The sequence below is a fragment of the Xyrauchen texanus genome, chromosome 5 (genome assembly GCF_025860055.1).
Source record: "Xyrauchen texanus isolate HMW12.3.18 chromosome 5, RBS_HiC_50CHRs, whole genome shotgun sequence".
Classification (NCBI taxonomy): domain Eukaryota; kingdom Metazoa; phylum Chordata; class Actinopteri; order Cypriniformes; family Catostomidae; genus Xyrauchen; species Xyrauchen texanus.
In genome coordinates this window covers 32,165,168-32,186,557 of record NC_068280.1, presented here as the reverse complement: position 1 = coordinate 32,186,557, position 21,390 = coordinate 32,165,168, and the positions used below count along the sequence as shown (strand labels likewise).

At 36.7% G+C, this 21,390-nt stretch overlaps 1 protein-coding gene across 1 annotated transcript; it reads left to right on the top strand.

Moving 5' to 3' along the window:
- Positions 1 to 1,463: 1,463 nt before the first annotated feature.
- Positions 1,464 to 20,553, top strand: LOC127644278 (annexin A5-like). The gene is made up of 13 exons (XM_052127392.1): positions 1,464 to 1,578; positions 1,837 to 1,884; positions 5,446 to 5,530; positions 8,236 to 8,330; positions 8,473 to 8,586; positions 8,805 to 8,895; positions 9,114 to 9,193; positions 11,505 to 11,555; positions 11,754 to 11,847; positions 13,223 to 13,318; positions 15,563 to 15,621; positions 19,243 to 19,365; positions 19,488 to 20,553. Exons 2-13 carry the CDS (start codon positions 1,882 to 1,884, stop codon positions 19,548 to 19,550), a joined length of 954 nt encoding a protein of 317 aa, XP_051983352.1. The 5' UTR covers positions 1,464 to 1,578; positions 1,837 to 1,881; the 3' UTR covers positions 19,551 to 20,553.
- Positions 20,554 to 21,390: the final 837 nt, after the last annotated feature.

Sequence of the window (21,390 nt, the reverse complement as noted above, 5' to 3'; positions counted from 1 at the left end):
GGCCAAATAAATTACTTTTAAAGAGTAAAGAGCACAGCTCATTCAAAAAAGTTGAACAGACTGAGGGAAATTTTGGTATAGTAAAATAAGTAACTTGTGTCTTTAAACATTTTTGCATAAAAGTAATGTTACAGGGTCTTACTGTACATGTGTACAGGTGATAAATAAAAAGGACAAGCAATAAAAAAATCTGATTGATAAAGATCATTCTACATCCATTCATGTGGACCAGATGATACAGAACAATTGGTTATTATTCTGGTTACTATAACTGGAAACTCACTGTTTTCCCCAACAGCCACAGAGGCTGGTGAATACAGAATTTACCAGCCACTCAGATTGTTTACGGTAATTTTCATGTTTCCATATGTAATATATAATTATATGTTAATATGAACAAAATGCACTTCGCTTTAATTCTGATTAATGCTGTTATCTCTTTTTTTTCACATGTGTGTGTGCAAAAAGTGAGCTGAGTTAAAAAGGTCCCAGTTCTCTTTGCATTGTCACCATCCATGGTCTTGTAAGAGGACTTGTGTTGTGGTCAAGGGTCTTCAACAGGGGGTCTGTGAATCCTAAGCAGTCCATGGTGGTACAGCAGGTGGTCCATCAATCATTGACTGACCTCAAACAAATTTTCCCAAAGCTAATGTTAATGTTTCTTTTCCCTACCTCATTAAAATGTATTAAGTAAAATTAAAAATGAAAAGGTATCATTGACCAGGCTGAAATTTCAACACTATATCCAATACATAACAGGAGGTCCTGACTTTGTCAAACGTTAGACCCACTGAAAATGAACAAATGTGTTACTTCAACAAGACTTTGTAGTTTGTTTCTTCAATTTGAGACAGGTCACCCACCACAATAGACAAAATTACCAGCCACTCTAAAAAATACTATCATGTGGCTGGTGCTAGAAACATCTGAACTCTAGAAACCTAACCATGGTGATTTCAGTTATAATCTCATTAATTTGTCAGATCTTAACTTAAAGGACACTTAATAGTTCTGTATTAAACCTACACCGTTGGCTATGTGTCACTACAGTGTTTAATTCTTAGGACATTTCTTTAATAAGGGCCCTGGTTACTATCCAAGTATAATGGTTAGTGTGTGCCTGGCAAATAGGCTAGTGTGTGTTTGTCTGTTTTCATTTTATTTGACATACTGTATTAGATATGCATATTGGGCTATTGTGTTGACCAACTGTGTGGGGGACCATGGCATCAGGTTTCACAAAGCAAACTGTATAGCAACTGTAATGTACACTTTTTGTGAGATGACCTACTGTAATAATTGCTTAAGTAAGCTTATAATTGTCCTGTGTTCTTTAGTTAATTTAGTAATTCACTGTAATGTGGGAAATATAATTTATTGGTGTGCACCATTGCATTAAAATGTTGTTGTTTTTCCTTTTAAAGCAAAAAACAGCATTACCCATAATTCACTTGCCAGGGTGTGGCTCAACACTCTGCTTTTAGACAAGTTTATTCCTCCTACCAGGCTGTTTTATTCCTCATTCCTGCTTCGGACTCAACTGCAGTCATTTGCTCAGAAACTGAACATTTTTTCTCGGTAAGTGTAATGAAGTACGGGCGCTTTTAAACACTTTCTAATTCTGAAACTTTTACTTACTCATACTCCGTACGCAGGTACCACCCTACCTGTTGCTAAAATGTTTTAAAAATCTCCATTGCAAACGTTTCTCTGACTAATTATTAAAAAAAAAAAAAAATAAACACTTTAAATAATATTCTTTATTATGAACAGTTTTTTTTTATATATGAATGTTTGTACCTCTTATTGTTTATTTGTATACTTATATATTTGCAGCTTCTAACTCTTTGGCATAGGCTACGCACGTGAATCAACGCAGAGATGGTAAGTTGTCTTTTATTTTACTGTAATGATAATCTGCAATCATTTCTATCTCGACAAGAATCTTCAGCACGAAATAATTTCTACTGATATTTAATATTCTATTGAATATAATACTTTTGAATTTCAGACAGTTTATTTGGTCTACGCCCACTGTCATCTGATCAAATAATCACTGAGCAAAGAGGCTAAAGGGAGTCAGCAATAATGGGCCTTTTTCAAACTCCGGGTTTTAAACGTTTGCTGGGTAAACTACGTCAGTGGTGAATGGGAGATCCCAAATATTATTTTTCCTTTTTTAAAAAAACATCCATTTGTTCCATGACCCAAATAAAAATTCCACTATTACGTTTTAATGACTTTCCAGATGAGTTAAAAAAAAAATAGAGAGCGGTGGATTAAAAATGTACTGTCACTCTCTCAGTAGCTGTAATTGAAACCACCTCTGTTTTAATTCGTTAAAATTAATAATAATTCCAGGGTAATATAACACAATGTATAATGTTATATTACCCTGGAATCAGTTTTTATAAATAAAAAAAAAAAATCTAAATTTCTAAATAAGTTTAAGTTATAAATTTACACTCATTATTTAAAAAATGTATAATATATATTTTTTTTTATATTTTCGCTGATAAATCTCAGTAAGTCGAAAATGTCTATTAGTCTGTTTACTGTAGTTATTGTATTGCCATCAAACAATCCACAATAATAGAATAACAGAATAAAAACTGTAGGCGACATGTTTGGATGAAGTTCTTTTTTGAAACGGAGGTACAGTTTAAGACCATATTAGTTTAAGGTTTTTAAAATGAGTGCAAATATTTAAAAATATTCTAAGTTATTTATCTAGTGATACATGAGCGCAGTGATGAGTCATTTGTGTGGGTCAAGTAATCAAAAGGGTGTGTTCCTGTCTTGTGCTCCAAAAGGTGTAATGTTAGGGGCTCTCTGTATCTTTAATGGTGATTTGGAGCTCACGCCCCTTTTTTGAGCAATGCCTGCTGCTGTACCATTCACCTCCACTCTAGAGTTTCTCCACTCCATTCTCTCTTACTGTCTGTTCCTCTATTTCACTCCATTTCCATTGAGTTAAAGTAAACCGATGCTTTGTTTCCGCCAACGTGGCACAGAATACGAATGTTGCATAAAGGAGAAAGTAAATAGTGTAATTGCATAGCATGCTATGCTCCTGTTTTACATTCTTTTGAACAACGTATAATTTCAGTTTTTAGATAGTTTGGATGTTGCAAGGGTACTGAACTTGTTAAAAGTTTGTCAGGCCAATGTTTACTCATTAATAACTGTACAAACATGATTTAAAGGCATTGACTTTGCATTTTAATTGAGTTATTTTGAGCTGTTAAATCTAGACCCAATGAAAGCTACTCTTGGGTGTAGGTAAATGAGTACTGATTTAATTTCCATATATTTGAAGATGTTTGTATGGGGAGAGACTGAGTAACATGACTCCACTGCTCCAACTAACAGCTTTTGTGTGGTTCATTGACAAATAAGGTTGTCCTATGTGATAAAAAAAAATTAGAAATATTTTAAAGATATAGTGTCAACATGTGTCAAGTTCTGAGAAATGTGATCTTTGTCAAAGTTGGTTTCTTACATTTTTGAAAAACATTTATAGAATTTACAACTTAATTGTAAGTGGTTTAACAATCAAGTAAAAGGTATTAAAATACTTTCCTTGGACACTAAATACATGTTTTCCAGCTTATTTATAGATTATTCTTTTACAAATACCATGAATGCTTGAGTGACAAATATCAATTCCTTTTGGGTTTTTAATGGCACATTTTTATCAAAATGTGCCATTAAAAAAAAAACACACATACATGCATACATACACACATATATATATTAGTATATTGTTTTAAGAAATATTAATGAAAGATTTTTCCATCTACCTTTGCCAACATTTTTTTTTATATACAAGAAAGCATTTTAACCTTTATTTATTTTCACTGTCATCAGACAGTTATATCACTTAGACATTTTTTACTTTAAGAAAAGATATCAAAAGACTTTGAACTCTAGATTTGTTTTAGGTATTTTTCATTAACTATATACATACAAATAATGTGCATCACATCATTGACTCATGAATGTGTGTGACCGCTTTTGTTTTTGCCCTGTCAGCTCTTCCTGTAGCTTTACAAATAATAACCTGTTTTGCACAGATTTAATCTACAGTGCATGATGTTGCCATTATGAGACTGGAATCTCAGTTGTTTGGAGCTAGATTTTGGATGGCTGACACCAGCTTCTTAATAACTACAAAACGCATTCAGGCCTGAGTTAATCAGCATATTCCTGTGGCTGAGACAATACTTTAGACTGGAGACAAACCGTTTACAAAACAGACAAATGTCATTAGTTTATCGGATAAAATGGTTGTGAGGGGAAATTGGAAAGACACAAAGAACAGCTATCTGGAAGATGGCAATTGATTTAGAGCTGCCACTTCAGTGTATTTCTACACAATAGACATTTTTACATGTGTTTATGGGGATTTTAAGAACAACCTTTGGCCTCATTGTCTTAATGTAGCTGTTGGCCCATGTCTCTGTCTTTTATGTTTAAAGCAATAACTGCATGGAAACAAAGCCATTTAAAATGGTTTTGATGTGTGTTCTTAACTTGTGTGAATAAAATTTGGTTCAGAGAGGGGCTTTGATTTTTATTTTTTTTAAGTCTCAGAGCTTGTTTTAACAAGACCTTATGGAAGACTTTTGTCACTTGTGTGGTTGTCACCCAGTGGGTTAAACAGAGCTATGATGAAATCAGTGTGCATGTGTGTGCTTGTATCTCCCCTTGTGACTCATTGGATTTGCAAACAGACACCAGTTTTATACTAACATAAATTCTCAGTGGAGTGTTGTCTGCAAGTTTATTAAATGATCCAAAAGTTACACATGTCCATTTTCTTTTTATGAAATAATTAATTTTATATGATTAAAGGAATGGTTCACCCAAAAATGAAAATCTCTCATCATTTACTCACCCTCATACCATCCCAGATATGTATGACTTCTGCAGAAGACAAAGATTTCTAGAAGAATATCACCACTTTTGATCCATGCAATGCAAGTGAATTGGTTCCAAAACTTTGACACTCCAAAAAGCACAAAGGCAGCAATAAATGTAATCTAGCCAGTGGTTTAATCATGTCTTCTGAAGCAATCCAATCGGTTTTGGGTGAGAACAGGCCAACATGTAATTCCTTTTTCATTGTACATCTTGCCATTTTAGTCTCTAGGCACAATCATGATGTCAAGCTCTTCCACTTCCTAGTGCTGGAACGCTAGATGGTGCTAGGAAGTGTAATTTGAGCTTGATCATGATCGTGCCTAAAGACTGCAATAGCTACAATGAAAAATAAATTACATGTACATGAAAACCTTTAAGTGATTCATAAGTCATTAGTATTTGCTGCAGTGGGTGTGGTCATGATTCATACATGGATTAGTTAATATTTCCTTATGTTAATTTCCCTATGTTAAAAAAGAACATAAAACCCAAAAGGAAACCTCTCCTTTTATCTTTTAGGCTGGTAGAGGAACAGTGAAGCCCCACAGTGGATTCAATGCCGATAGTGATGCTGAGGTTCTTTACAAGGCCATGAAAGGATTTGGTGAGTTGGTATAACACATATTATATTATATTATATTATATATATATATATATATATATATATATATATATATATATATATATATGTATGTATATTCGGGCTATCAATCCATTACAATTTTTAATCAAATTAATTACATTGTGTCCCAATTAATTAATTGCATATACAAATATTTGCAGAGAAAGCCCCTCATATAAATATAATTCAATATATAATGATGAAATAATGATGTAGTTATCTTTTAATATTAAAAATTGTGTGTATATATATATATATATATATATATATATATATATATAAATAAATCTGAAAATTAAAATGCATTACATTCTTGTGGCAGAAGAGTTAATCATTGATAAGACAATACAAAAAAAAAAGGCTTTAGAATACAATGTATTGTTTACTACCATATTATTGATCACAAGACAATCATTGGCATACAGTTCACAGCAATCCATTTCACAAGTGAATTTGTCAATCAGTTGGAGATTTATTATGAGGGCTTGTTTAAGGATCCGTCAATGAACTCCTGCATCAGCCATGCATGTGTAGCGTCTTGGATGTGTTGCGTCATAAACATAAAATTTTTAGGTCACTGTGTCAAGTTAAATATAGTTTAATACTTTGAACTCATCTTGAGATCCCTTAGTTCGGATTTGCGCTCCAACAAGTGTTTTGAATGCAAGAACGTAACGCATGTTTGTGTTGTTCTGCTGCTCTAGGGTGTTTTTCTTCACTGTATAAACTGTGCATTACCACACAGCTGAAGTTTCACTTACTGCCCTCTGGAGTAAACAGGTGGTACTACAAGCTTGCATTTCTAATGAATCTTCCATATTACAGTCCGGGGACATTGCGATTTAATGGCGTTAATTTATCGCACTGAATTAACGCATTAAATCGACAGCCCTAATATATATATATAAATATATATATATATATATATATATATATATCTCAATGCCAATGATGATGCTGAGGTTCTTTACAAGGCCATGAAAGGATTTGGTGAGTTAGTATAACACATATATAATATCTCAATAGAATCTATAATGCTGTTGATTAACAGTGAAGAATAGAAAATATCTTAATAAAAAAGTTCTTAATACAGTTAAATAGTCTCATGAAAACCTTATTATCCAGTGAATATAGCCATACACAAGCACCTAATTAAATTGTAAATATTAAACTAATTTTGTTTTAAATATTTTTCGTTTTGTGTCATTGACCTACATCTCATGGTCAAAGGGTTCATTTTGTTTCATTTACATAATATAATGTCATTAAAAGATCACAGCTAGGAGCAGGTGCCAGTAAAGTTGTCATTCTGAAAAAAAATCTGGACAAAAATAACCTGTTTTTGAGTGGTTTGTAAAGGCTTGCCAGCGAAAACTTTCCAGAAAACTTTGTACCAGCTACTAAACACCTTACTGCCATTGGTCCATGTCATCTGTAGGTCCATGTCAACCTGGAGCTGCACCTACTTTGAGGCCGACAGCTAATTATAGTTACATTGTTCAGTCAGGTGCACTCAGTAATTTTTTCCTCATAGACATGTATGTATTGTAATTTTGCAACATATGTAGGAAATCATGAGCAATCACATTAAAATGAAGACTCCAGTCATATCAGTAACATGGGGTCTGCCATGTTAGAATCGCATGACCAGCTTAATACTACTTGCTTAATCTCAGCAACAGTCCTTTTTTTTTTTTTTTTTTTACAGTTTTACTCTTTGATTAAAGTAATCATGGCTGACTGTGAATACAACATTTCTACAATGGCATCTGAAACTGAAAACTGTTGTTTTTAAATGAAAATGCATCCAAGCCGCTATGTGTCAGTGCAAATCCAAGATGACACAAAGACAAAAGTTAATGAGTGCACCTTTAAGATCAGTCAACATGAACACACCGGCGTGCTGAGTTATTAGTTACTTGCCGACATCTGTACAATTGTTCACATATAGACATTTTCTAGGAACATGTCATGCGTTTTTTTTTTTTTTTACTGTATGTCTACAAAAGGAATCAAATCTGCTCAAATACTCTTAAATGTCCATTGACTCTGTTATTTGATATGCTGCTTCAGTCATATGCCGTATGCAGCTGAAAGCCATTCACATATCTTCCCATAGTAAGATATACCTCTCATCATCATTCTTTTGTCTCTATTCTTCTCATTAACACTCTTTTATACACCCATCTTTGCAGTAGTATCGTTGTCAATATAAATAAAAATAAGTGTGTAACCAGCGCATCTAACAGCCGCATAAATATTGCTAGCACAGCGCCATGAATGCAGAATGTAATCATGACAAATTACACATTATCTTCTGCATGTATATTACTTTAAATTATCATCGATGGTTAAAACAGCTTCTTTTACTGATGTGTGAATTCTACTCATAGGAGGCATGAAGTCATCGATAACACACACTTTAATGTTACATTTGTTTTACATGTAGCCTTGTGAGTTATCATATTTAAATACTTCTCTAAATGACTCCCCCACCGGCGTGGCTGGTGTTTTAGTGTTCACAAACAGTATATCATTGCTCGGGTGTTTCGAACTGCTTTTGCGCTCTGAGTGAAGAACGAAAAAGAACTTCACTGTGAGTGCCTTGTAGATTGTCTGTCTCTCAAAGAATAATGCATATTCAACAACAATAATTATTGTTGATTTAATTGTTTTTGTTTCATCAGGCACTGATGAGGATGTTATTCTGAAGCTGTTGACGGCACGAAGTAATGCTCAGCGCCAACAGATCAAAGCTGCGTTCAAAACTCTACATGGAAATGTAACATCAAAATAATTAATTATATAAACTAAAATATGCCAACCGTTCGCATACTGTATGCATTTTTTTCTTTATTCCAATTGAGTTTTTCTGAGTCACACTTTCTCAACCTCTCGTACTTTGATTTTCCATCTCTGTTCAGGACTTGGTGGATAATTTGAAGTCAGAGCTTGGTGGGAAGTTTGAGACTCTGATTGTAGCTCTGATGACTTCTCCCATCATGTGTGATGTCACATATCTGCGGGATGCCATTAAGGTAAACAGCCACACAGATAAACAGGCAATAGAGTTTATATACTGTATAAATATATACGTACATACACTGTTTTGTTCATCTGTACCAACTACAGATTACATTGTATTTGAAGAAGGTATCAGAACTTGTACAAAGACAGACACACACATACACACTCAACATTTTTATGTTTTATAGATGCATGATGTTTGTTTGTATCTATGTATTTGTTGTCTTAGGGAGCGGGCACAGATGAGAAAGTGTTGATTGAGATCTTGGCATCTAGATCAGCTAATGAAGTCAATGAAATTAAAAGTGTATATAAGCGAGGTAACTGTTTGTTTGTGTATTATGATTCTTTGACTTGTATTCTTAGTTATCTGCTCTGATACTTGCACTTTAACAATATATGCACCCTTTGAGAATGTTGCTTTGGTAACACTATCTGTTATGTCATCATCATGATGATGATGATGATGATGATGATAGTGACTTTTTCTGAGTTCTTTGTGGAAAAAGTAGTTAATCCGTGTTTGTGTGTATTACAGAGTATAATGACGACCTGGAGAAAGATGTTACTGGTGACACTGAAGGTCATTTCAAGAGGATGCTGGTTGTTTTGCTGCAAGTACGCAATCCATTTACAAAATTTTTTTACAAAACAATAAATATTATATATATATATATATATAATTATTTAAACCAACCATAGTTTAACTGTATATGTGAACAGTTGTTTTAAAGTTTGTGCAAAAAAAAGTCAACAAACAATGTGGTTTAACAAGGAGCATTCTTGGTTAAAACTGAAGTATGTACCTTTTTTGGTGTTCAAATACTTCCCATCCCATCTTACTATCCAGAGAAACACCATAAGAAAGCCACTGATATGTTAATTTGTTTTAAAACAGTAGACTGTTTCTCTGTGGTGCTTTATAAATTCTTCTATTTTGAGAACAATTCAAATACATACAGTTCAAATTAGACTTGTGTGATAGAATCACACCAACCTTATCTACCCAAGTTATATTTGAATCTTGTAAATGATTGGCTGCATGGAAGAGACATGACTATCCATAAAACCTTGATAACATAGAGTACCTCCACCTTCAGGAATTGTGTCAGAAGTGCTTAAATAGACGTTCATCCACATAGAAAAATAGTCACACCTGAAAATCATAATGTAGTGGTGCTTTCTCGCCCTTTTCTATTAATTAAAAGATAAATAGCCTGTAAATAAAGTAAAATAAAAAATAACAACCTAGACAGCTCAAATGATAAACATGTTTTACTGAAAAAGTTCTTCAACAAAAATACAAGCTTTACAATTCTACTTTTAAACCAACATGTTATAATTTTAAAGGGATAATAAATACCAAAATGACAACTGTGTTATTATTTTATCTTTAAGTGCATTAACGTAAACATGTTTTCCGTTCATTTCTACAAACTGAAGGAGAAGCCATAATTATTTTTTCAGGGCTAATCGAGAGAATCCCTTTAGGAGCTGTCGATAGAACTTAAGTTGTATCTTACCTGAAATATTCCTTCCTTAACATTTGAACAATTAGAGCTTTATTGACAGAGTATGCTCATACACACTTTTTGTGATTGAAACTTCCAGTACTTGCAGAGACACAACAGATAGACGCAGAATAATAAAATTATATATGTACACAACACAAAGGCACAAACATAAAATAATATGTGAAGTGTATGTACAGGTGAAAGAGGTTTGGGTATGTATACATATGTATGTTTGTATGTATGGATGTACAGATATACAGATGTACAGATGTGTAAAATGTTTACACTGATCTGCCACAACTTTAAAACCGCCTGCCTAATATTGTGTAGGCCCCCCTCGTGCCGCCAAAACAGCGCCAACCTGCATCTCAGAATAGCATTCTGCGATACTATTCTTCTCGTCACAAATGTAGAGAGTTGTTATCTGAGATACCATAGACTGTCATTTGAAACCAGTCTGGCCATTCTCTGTTGACCTCTCTTATCAACAAAGCATTTCCATCCACAGAACTGCAACTCACTGGATGTTTGTTTTTTTTTTGGCACCATTCTGAGTAAATTTTAGAGACTTGTGTGTGAAAATCCCAGGAGATCAGCAGTTACAGAAACACTCAAACCAGTCTGTCTGGCACAACAGACTGTAATTCTATTAATGTCCACATCAACCATCAGAATGGGGAAAACATGTGATCTCAGTGATTTCGATCGTGGCATGATTGTTGGTGCCAAACAGGCTGGTTTGTGTATTTCTGTAACTGCTGATCTCCTGGGATTTTCATACAAAACAGATTTTAGAATTTAGTCAAATAGTGCCAAAAACAAAAAACATCCAGTGAGTGGCAGTTCTGTGGACGGAAATGCCTTGTTGATGAGAGCGGTCAACAGAGAATGGCCTGACTGGTATGAACAAAGTCTATGGTAACTCAGATGACTGCTCTGTACAATTGTGGTGAGAAGAATAGCATCTCAGAACGTTATTATGTGACACAGGTTGGCGCTGTTTTGGCGGCACGAGGGGGACCTACACAATATTAGGCAGATGGTTTTAATGTCGTTGCTGATTGGTGTATTATTTATAATAGATGAATCATATAAAACATGAAATAACTGTTCAAAACAACTTGTGTTTTATGTAAATACAATAATAAATACATTATAAACCACTGTTTTAGCAGTGAAATAAAATATGCTGAATAAATATCTGTTGAGGTCCATTTTCAGTCATTAGCAATGGTCCGATATTATAACTTGAGCAGGCAAAATGTATGTGAAATGTTCCCAGGTTGTGTGATATTGGAGCAGAATATTTAAGTCAGAAGTGCTTTACACATTTACAAAGGGTTTGAGTAGATCTATTTTGTTTATAATTCCCTCTATAATTCATAAATTTGTTATATTATATTTTGTATCTATAGGCCAGCAGAGAGCAGGGTATACAAGAGGGCCTCATCCAAACTGATGCCCAGGTAAGCGTGTGCAATTGTTCACACTAAAAATGCAGAGTCTGGTTCTGAATTATATCTCGGCTTCTTAACAATTCAGATGTGGTGTCAATGGTATATCGAAAACCAAGTGAAAATCTGCCTTCTAGTGCTTGTGGTGTGTGTAAGTGCATTTGTCCGGCTTCTGAAGTTTATTAATGGTTTATATGGGATGCACTGTAGGCTCTGTTTGCTGCAGGAGAACAGAAGTATGGCACTGATGAAGACAGGTTCATCACTATTCTGGGAAACCGTAGTGCTGCTCACCTTAGGAGAGGTTTGTAGAACAAATGCACGCACGCACGCGCACACACATACATGCATACATACACTTACTGAGCAAGTGCCGACGTGGTCTTCTGCTGTTGTAGCTCATGCGCCTCAAGGTTTGACCTGTTGTGCATTCAGAGATGCTATTCTGCTCACTACAGTTGTACTTTTTTGTTTTTGGCACCATTCTGAGTAAACTGTAGGGTAGGGGTATTCAATTATAGTCTAGGTTAAAAATCTAGGTTATTGTATGGGGGTTCTGGGGTAACCCCTGAAAGAAAATTAAGAAAATGTAAAAGTCTGAATGGACCATGTTTTTATTTTCCTAAAGTGAGAATCTATTAACAATCAACTAACAATTTACATCTTTAAAATACTGTTTGCTCAAGTTAAGTATAAATGGACTGACTATGAAATACTGGGAACATTTTCATCAGAAGCAAAGAAATCTACTTGCCAGGCTAACTAATAATTTATTTTAATTATAACTAATAATCAGAGATGATATCTGATTAATTTTCACAAAATTAAAACAAAAAACAGTTTGTCATGTAAGACATGTAACATGTTGATTAATAAAGCTAAATTTAGACAGAAAAAGATGTTGATCTAAAAAGGTGACACGTGAACTTGTCCTGTCACAAACCTGCTTTAGCTGAACCGTCCAAGTCATTTATCAGACAGCTGGAGATAATTTAACTTTACTCTATTCTCATTTACTCCAGTGAGTTTTATCGAAAGATGCCAGTCTCCATCTACATTGCTGCTCATCGTGTTTCCGCTGTTGTTTTTAAAATAACTGCACCTGGAACTCGTAGCCTAATCAGGCTTTATGCAACACTTTGTGTATATCACAAGGGAGAGAGGCAAAATACACAGAACAGGAACAAAGCGTGTTTGGCACTTTAGAAAAAGAGTAGATAGCACTGATCGTCCCAGAGTGATTGTGGTGTGTATTGCTCTGTTGTTTTGACGCACTGCTCACTAAAACTAAGATATGACAACCATGGTCATTATCTTGCGTTCTGCTAATTGGTGACTGTTGCTCTAAAGACTGTTATACGTGAAGATCCCAGTAGATCAGCCATTACAGAAATACTCAAACCAGCCTGTCTGGCACCAACAATCATGCCGTGGTCTAAATTTTTTCCCATACTGATGGTTGATTTTGAACATTAACTGAAGGTCCTGACCTGTATCTGCATAATATTATGCATTGCACTGTTTCCACATGATTGGCTGTTTAGATGATTGAGTAATTAGGTGTACTGGTGTTCCAAATGAAGTGCTATGTTAGTGTATGTGTCAGTAAAACACTATTATTTGCTTTCTTTTGTGTCCATTCATTTTGGTTCTGTTAATGGCTGTCTGTTTGTCTGCAGTGTTTGAGGAGTATAGAAAACTTGCAGGCTATGATATTGAAGAGAGCATCCAGAGAGAGACCTCAGGAGGTCTGAGAGAATTGCTGTTGGCAGTAGGTAAGACACACATATAGCACTCGTGGTTTTCCCTTACTGTCAGTACATTTACATGCACATTAAAAAAAAATATTTCAGTCGGACAAAATAATTTGTCTTTTTGAAATGTCATGTAAATGCTTTACTCGGACTGAAATCGCACCATTTGATGTCGGACCAACCAAAAGTTGGGCTAACATGAAACAGTTTGACCTCTTAGATCTTCTAGTAATGAACTGTTGGCTGTTCCAAGATCCAGATGCAAAACTAAAGGTGATGGACCTTTTGTAGTGAAGGCCCCAGCCTACCTTATTATTAGATCTATTATTATTAGCTATTAGATCTGCTGAATCTGTGTTTTTAAGTCTCATTTAAATTAAGTCTAATTTGTATAGATTGGCTTTTATTAATGTGTGAATATTTTGTGTTTTACTGTGTGCGTTTTTTGATTTTATGAAGCACTTTGTTCTTAATCTCTAAAAAGTGCTACATTAATAAAAATTATTGTTAAAACATAATTGTATAATCTGATTGAAGCTCTGCTTCATCCAGCATGTATACACATTAAATGGACCACTACTTTGAAACACAGAGGTGATGCACGGGATGTATTTAACCCTTTATTAAATACCTATGGGCTTTAATGACCCGGGCCAACACCTCTTTAATATTACTCAATCTCTCTCTTATAAATAGTATAACACAAAATCAAAACAAAAAAGAAATTGAAAAAATTAAAAAGTATAATGGCTTCAGTACTAAAAATGTATAGGGTCATTAGAGACCCTAGGTATGTAGGAGCGTCTCTTTTTGTCACTTCCATAAAGTATATTTTTATGATTGGTTGATATCTATTTAGTTTATTAGAAGAGAAATACAGTTATTACTATACTCATAAATATAATAAATACATTCTTACTCAAGGTGGAACTGTTGTTTCAGTGATTGATTTGATTTACATATAACATTGCTATTTGATGAAGAAACAAAATTTATGTAAACTATAGCAAGTACAACACATGAATGATATGAAATTACTTTTGTGTTTTGGGTGTACTACTGAAGTTATGCAAGTTGTGCATCTATTTTAGACTCAATTAGTGCCTGAGAAAATACTTGTGTGTAACTTATGTGTGATTTGTAGCTTAAAATGTGTTTGACAGCCAGTTGCATCCTTGGGAATTTCAGTTTAAAGTAATGAATCCTGTTCTAGATTTGTCCTGATTTTATTTATTTTTTTATTTATGAAAAATAAAACATCAGAATTCGGGTGTAACGTTCACTCACGGTTCGGTTAACAATACTGAACTAACGATTCAGTTAATTTCATGATTCTTTAAACTAAGCCTGAATCAAGATTTTTTTTATTATTATTACTTTATATTCGAAATGCAATGCAGCTAGTTTCCTTAAAAATGTAGCTAAAAGTACTATTCTTAAAAATGCTAAAATACATATGTAAGGGAAGTGCATGGATATCCAGTTAAATAATAATTTACTGATGATCCAATGAGACATGACATTTGACTTTAGGATTATATTCTCCCATAGCATTATTATACATAATATTCAGCATTGTAAATAGTAGATTAATATGGCACTCTAATTAAACCTCTGTAAACTTCAATTTTCTCTCTTGAAGTGTCAGCAGATCACTCTCACGCTTCCAAAGGACATTCGATCCCTCCTCCTGAAGGCACGTCTCTGGCCTGCTGTTGGTTTAACTTTCAGCTGAACTCCTGTTACAACACCAGTGGCTGCTAGTGTGCAAACGTATTTTAGAGCTCATTGTATGCAATGAAACGATTTACATTTGTATGCATGCATTACGTATGCATAGGACGTCGCACGTATTGGATAGAACAGACGGAAAAATTATGTAAAATCTGTTTTAAAACAGTCCCATCTCCATGATGCGCATCATCACATTTTTGAACTGTGATATATCGTAACATGAACCGTTACACCCCGACATCAGAATGTTATTTTATTATTTTCTAATTGTCTTGAAACTATTTGGAAAATGTTATACTATCTGGGTTTTTTGTAGAGCCATTTGTGATCTCATCTCTAAAGGCCCAAATATGAAAGTGTTTGGTTAAATTCCTATTCATTTAAGGGTTAACACTTCCTCAGCTGTTGGCCTTCCTTCAAATATTCGATTATGCATTAAGACTGCAGCTACATATACTATGCAAAAACCCACTGTTGCTCAATTATAAATGTGTGTCCCCCTTAACACACTCCCTTCTCTCTTGTCTTCAGTGAAGTGTGTCCGCAGTGTTCCGGCTTATTTTGCTGAGTGTCTTTACAATGCTCTGAAGGTGAGAGTGTTACAATATTTTGAGAAAAATAAATTACAACTTCAGTTCTGTAAAGAGATTCTTTGTCATTTAAAGTCCCATGAATTTGCTTGACAAGTACAGTTTTCTTTCCTGTGTTGAGGTATTTCCTATTATAACAGGAAGTTCGTGAGGGACAGATCAAAGGGCTTTAGGCCAATAGCCTTTCGTTTACATCATAAACATGAACGTGATAATTTGGTTCCCCGTCTGTCGCTCACTTCGAAATTGTGTCAAAGAAGCGACACTAGGGGTCTCTCTTGAGAGCCTTTCGCATCTCTGATCTATGAGAAAAGGCCAATGAGAAATTGGCAGACAGAAGTTGCATGTTCCGCCCCCGGACATACGGGTTTAAAGGGAGGGAAATGCATGTTTCATTCAGAAATTTTCTTCAGAGGCGACTGGTTGTGTATGCAGCGAGCAGCAAGTCACACACTGTTCCTCCCATCTCTGAATATCGATTGCTGTTGGATCTACAGCGCATATCAGCGGCTTTCTCCATTATCTGCACGGCAGTGCAGCTTTGCCCCTGGGTGCTTCGACAGTGCAGTAAAAGAGTTTATTTCTCTAAAGGAGCATATACACAGCTGGTGTTGAACGTCCTTTTCAGGACGCGTCTTTATAAAGATGCCCTACCGCCCCTGTGTAGTTCCTGGATGCGGTAGAGTGCTCTCCGCTCTTGACGGCCACAGGCACTGTCTCGTGTGTCAGGGCAGCGATCACACCGAGGCAGCATTTGTGGATGGCTCATGTTCTCACTGCGAGAACATGACCATGTCAACGTTGCTGTCGCGGCTTTCCTTCCTCCCACGGGATTGAGGACGACCCGGCTGGCGATTGAGGCGATTTGGGGATGGCAGCGTGCTCAGTTCCGCGAACCACGTTCGTTGACTTTCTTCCAGGCTTGAGGCAACAACGGCTTGCCTCACAGCCAGCCTGCCTATCCTCTTGAGCCCCCCGAGCTGGATGAGGTCGCCGCTGCATCAGAGAGCGGTCCGGCGTCTGACGCGGCTGACTCAACAGGGCTGCCATCTTCGGGCCTGAGGACGAGTCCAGAGGACGCCTCCACGCGACCACCTACTTAGTCACTAACCTGCCCCCTGCCGGGTGTGCGGAGCAAGGTAAGTGCTTCGAGTCTTCTCTCAGCACCAGAGCCTCGGGATGCACCCTTGCCTCCCGACGCCACATTACCTGCTTTGCCCTGCTGCTCTGCCTCGCCGGGTACGTCAAGAATAATCGTCCCCTTAGAGCCCCTAGCTCGGAGTTTGGAAGCGTGGCTCTCACTTCCCAATCCATCATACTGGCTGGCCAGGACCATTCAACTCTGATATGCAATAAAATTTGCCAGGCCCCCCCCCCCCCCACAGTATACGGCGAAGATGCCAAATCCCTGCGTGCGGAAATCGCAACTCTCTTACTCAAAGACGCAATGGAGCCTGTCCCCTCGCGTCTTTCCGAAGGTCAAAGAGGCAGCCCTTACATGCCCAAGGTTCCTACCACTCCCTTCAGGGACCAGGCAGTGAACCTGCAAGCGCCGCCCAGGGAGGAGGCAGGCCCAGCCCCTTCGTTGCTGTGTCCGGTACGTTCTTTGTGTATCTACTTGGACCGCACGCAGAGCTTTAGACGTTCTGAGCAGCTCTTTGTCTGCTTTGGTGGACAGCGGAAATGGAATGCTGTCTCCAAAGAGAGGCTTTCCCACTGGGTAGTGGATGCCATTACATTGGCCTATCACACCCAGCACACTCAGCAAGAAGTGTTGCGTCCTCATGGGCACTGGCCAGGGGCACCTCCCTAGCAGACGTATGCTGAGCAGCGGGTTGGGCAACACCCAATACCTTTGCGAGATTTTACAGTCTCAGGGTTGAGTCTGTTTCGTCCCTTGTCTTCTCAGGTCCGAGCCGGTAGAACTCTGTACACGCTGACAAACCGGGTGGACCGCTTGCACCTTTCTCCCTTTCCCTCTGCTGAGGAAAATCCGTGTACTCTTATCCCAGGAGATCCCACTAACTCTGCTCCCTGGATGACTCCTCCCAAGCCCTCTTGTCTGCGAATTCAGCGGAGGAATTCACTGACCAAATCCAATGCGGGTACTCTATCTACCCTGTACTGGAATAGGTGCTCCAAGGACGGGCCCCTACGTGGACTTATCCCCCTGTGTGTATTTTCTGTGGTGCGGTCCCCTTGCGAGCGGACCCGCTTCTCCCTTGGGCAGTTCCCACTGCCCCCTGGTCGCCACCGCGACACTTTCTAAATGGAACCTGAAAACCCATGTGATTCATTCACCACACTTTACCTTCCCCATTCTGGGCAGGTGTGGTCTCCGCAGGGTCTTTTCCCCCTGAAAGAATAGGAACTGGTAAAGATCGTCTTCCCCGATGCGTATGATAGCGTTAAGATGGCCCCAGCCGCTTTAACTCTATGCGAGAAACATAGAGAGAGAAAATACGTGGCTGGCGCGGCCTGCTTCCATGCTTGGCACGTCGCCTTGTTCCCACTTGTCGGGGGTAAAGAACCAGAAGGCTTTGATGACTTTATGGTGCTTTGGGGAAGGGTACTTGCAGTCTGGCACAGCCAGTCACTTTGGCACGTAAAATACTTGACCGCTCCTTTGTTATCAGTACACGTACACTGCTCAGCTTATGGCGTGATTTAAATTGGACCCCTAGTGTTGCTTCTTCTACACAACGTTGCAGTGAGTGGCAGACAGGGAACGTCTAGGTTACGGATGTAACTGTCAATTTCTCATTGGCCTTTTCTAATAAATCATTGGTTGGACCAAATGAGTGAGTGCAGTGCATGTCATCTATATATTTTGGTCCGTATTTTCGGAAGAGAGAGACTGTACATTTTTAATGTGAAATATCTGCTAAAACTGGCTTTTTGTCATTGTATAAGATTACAGTACCTTTATATATGCCTTAAAAGCTTGCAGATGGACTAAAATCTACTAAATTTTGATTTTGTGAATTCTTTAAATTCAGCTATAAACTTTTGTGTTTATATTTATCTCTTTCGAAAAGCCTTATTTTCTGAAAAACAGACGTAACTGGAAAAACTGGAATAATGGCTCTTCCACACTGTTCAGTATCTTGTTTGGCTTGGTTTGACATTCTAGCTTGGTGTGACATCATGGAAGACTCCTCTTGTGCACTGAATGGTGCTGAAGGAACGCTTGAGTTACATACAGTGAATGGTCTCAATGTGAAAGCAGTACACAATATACAGAATAGATTTTCATCAAAAGTATATTATTGTACAGTATATTATACAACAGTATGTTTTGGTCCTTTAATCTTATAGTTAGAACAATCATTCACTCACCCTCATTTTGTTTCTGTATGATTTTTGTTTCATGGAACACATGGAGATGTTAGGAAGAATGTTAGCCTCAGTCACTATGCACCTTCATTTGCATGTTTTTTCACATGAATTGTGAATAACATTCTGCCTAAGAAAGTATTTTTTGTTACATGAAAGAAAGTAATTTGTGTTGGGAGCAACATTTGGGTGAGTAAATGAATACAATTTAAAATTGAGTGAACTATCCCTTTAATAAGAGATGCATTTTTGCCCTGTTGCTATCATTCATTTTTCATCCCACAGGGGGCAGGCACCGATGACCAGACGTTGATTAGGCTCATGGTGTCCCGCAGTGAGGTAGACATGCTGGATATACGTGCTGAATTCCGCAAGATGTTTTCCACCTCTCTGCACAAAAGTATTCAGGTATGCTTGTGCATACAGGTGTCAGTCACACTCAATTTCACCCTAAATGAAATGCAGTAAAACTGATCTGATTATCTTGTGGTTAAATGAAACTTTTCTCATACTCTTTCTGTGTACTGTAGGGCGATACCTCAGGTGACTACAGCAAAACCATGCTGCTTCTTTGTGGTGGTGATGATGCATAAGCCCAGCTGGCACCTCTGCCTGGGTCATGATCCTGTTACACCCATCTCAGAGGGCAGCTTTATGGGACCAAGGGCACATTCCCCTTCTGAACCCGAACCAGGACAACACCCTCCCTCCCAAAACATTACGTTTGAAGGATCTCAACAGTGAACACACATTGCAGAGCACAATATTACTATTGCAATTCAAATAAGCAATAAGTGAATTATTATTATATATATAGATCTGTGTGAAAAGTAATATAGTAGAAACAGAAGTTTACAGTCAAAAATCTTTTCCCCATATTTACCGACTCAGAAAAATATTTTTCCTTTTCTCTGTTTAAAGATATGGCTTTAAACCTTGTATGACTTGTGGTGGTGCCACAGAAAAAGAAAGTCCTACTCATTTTAAAGAAGAAAATGCAAGCATTATACAGTTTGTGAAAATGATTATTAACCCAGCTCTATGTTTACAGTTAATCCACAGTTAAAATTGGTCCACATGCTAATCAAAAATCTTTTCACATATTTAATGGCTCCTAAAAATATTTTCCCTTTTTCTGTTTAAAGATATTAATCATATTTATTGCTTGTGTGCTCACCAACTACCTTAATTTCAGTGACTCATAGTAACGTGTCTCATAATTGCCGTTATTAGCATGTTTTGTGTTCGTTTTAATCAGTCTAGATTTGTGGTATTTAAAGGATATGATTTGCTGTTTTTTTTTTTATATCAATAGGACAAATAGGACAAAAAAGAACATTTGAAAAATGTTCAGCTTAAAGTTTAAACATACTGGCAGTGATATTGCACAATGATATTGAACTACCAGCAACAGTTTACGATTAGCAAAATACTTTACATAAGGGTGAGCCTCTCCTTTATGTTGGTTCTGAATTTAAGGTTACAAATAATAAATAAAAGCTGAAGTAAAAAAAAAAAAAAAAGGTGCTTCTACTTAAGTCTTAATATTTCATTTCCACAATGTTCACAATAAACACTCAAATATGAGCAAACAGACCACCTTAGCCTATTTGATTAACCATCTTGTTTTGTCAGTTGTTAATTTGGTTGCACATTATGATAAATGTGGTGTATGACTTGTGGTAAAATGCTGGTAGACTGTCCTCTTTGAACTGGGAGGGATTTCTGATTATTAGTTTAAAACAATGTGCAAGTTGAGTGAATATTAAAATTAGCAGTTGTTGTCAGCCTTATGAACAAACATAAATTCATAGTGAATTTAGATTCACATAGGAAGGTTTGACTGAAACTTAAAAACCTGATATTTAGGTTGACGGCTCACTAAAAAGTGAGTGTTTAAAATGTAAACTACATTCCTGGTACAAGACAGTTGGCACACTATGCTTAACTCTCAGAAGAGGCGATACTGTCCACAATCCACAAGGAGGAGTCAGAAATGAACCTGGTAAGAAACCAAACGAAACATTTTCTTTATTATTATTATTGAACACCAAGAACAGAACAAAAACAGAATATACATCTACAATGGCATTGGTAAATACAGGTTAATGAGTATTAAGCAAGGCACATATCAGTTAAAAATAAAATAAATATATCAAATACAAAGGGGTATCTTTATTCCTCTTTTAAGAGCTCAAGGTCTCTTATTATTCCAGTCAATTTCTGGGCCTTTTTACTTTTCATACATCCCAACGCTGGAAAGAAATTACAAGTCAAGTCTCTTTTAAATACAGAAAAATAAGGTTTCGTCTTCATACATTTGGACTTATGAATGAAAAATTTGCCCAGTATCAGCATTACATTAAGAAATTAATTTCTTTTCTCGTCCAACAGCACTCCAAACATAATATGTTTCCTAGCAAAAGTGGGCCA

Coding starts and splice junctions, on each gene's coding strand:
- LOC127644278 (XM_052127392.1), top strand. Junction 8,587..8,804: donor ATCTGCGGGATGCCATTAAG/GTAAACAGCCAC, acceptor TTGTTGTCTTAG/GGAGCGGGCACAGATGAGAA. Junction 19,366..19,487: donor CTCTGCACAAAAGTATTCAG/GTATGCTTGTGC, acceptor TGTGTACTGTAG/GGCGATACCTCAGGTGACTA.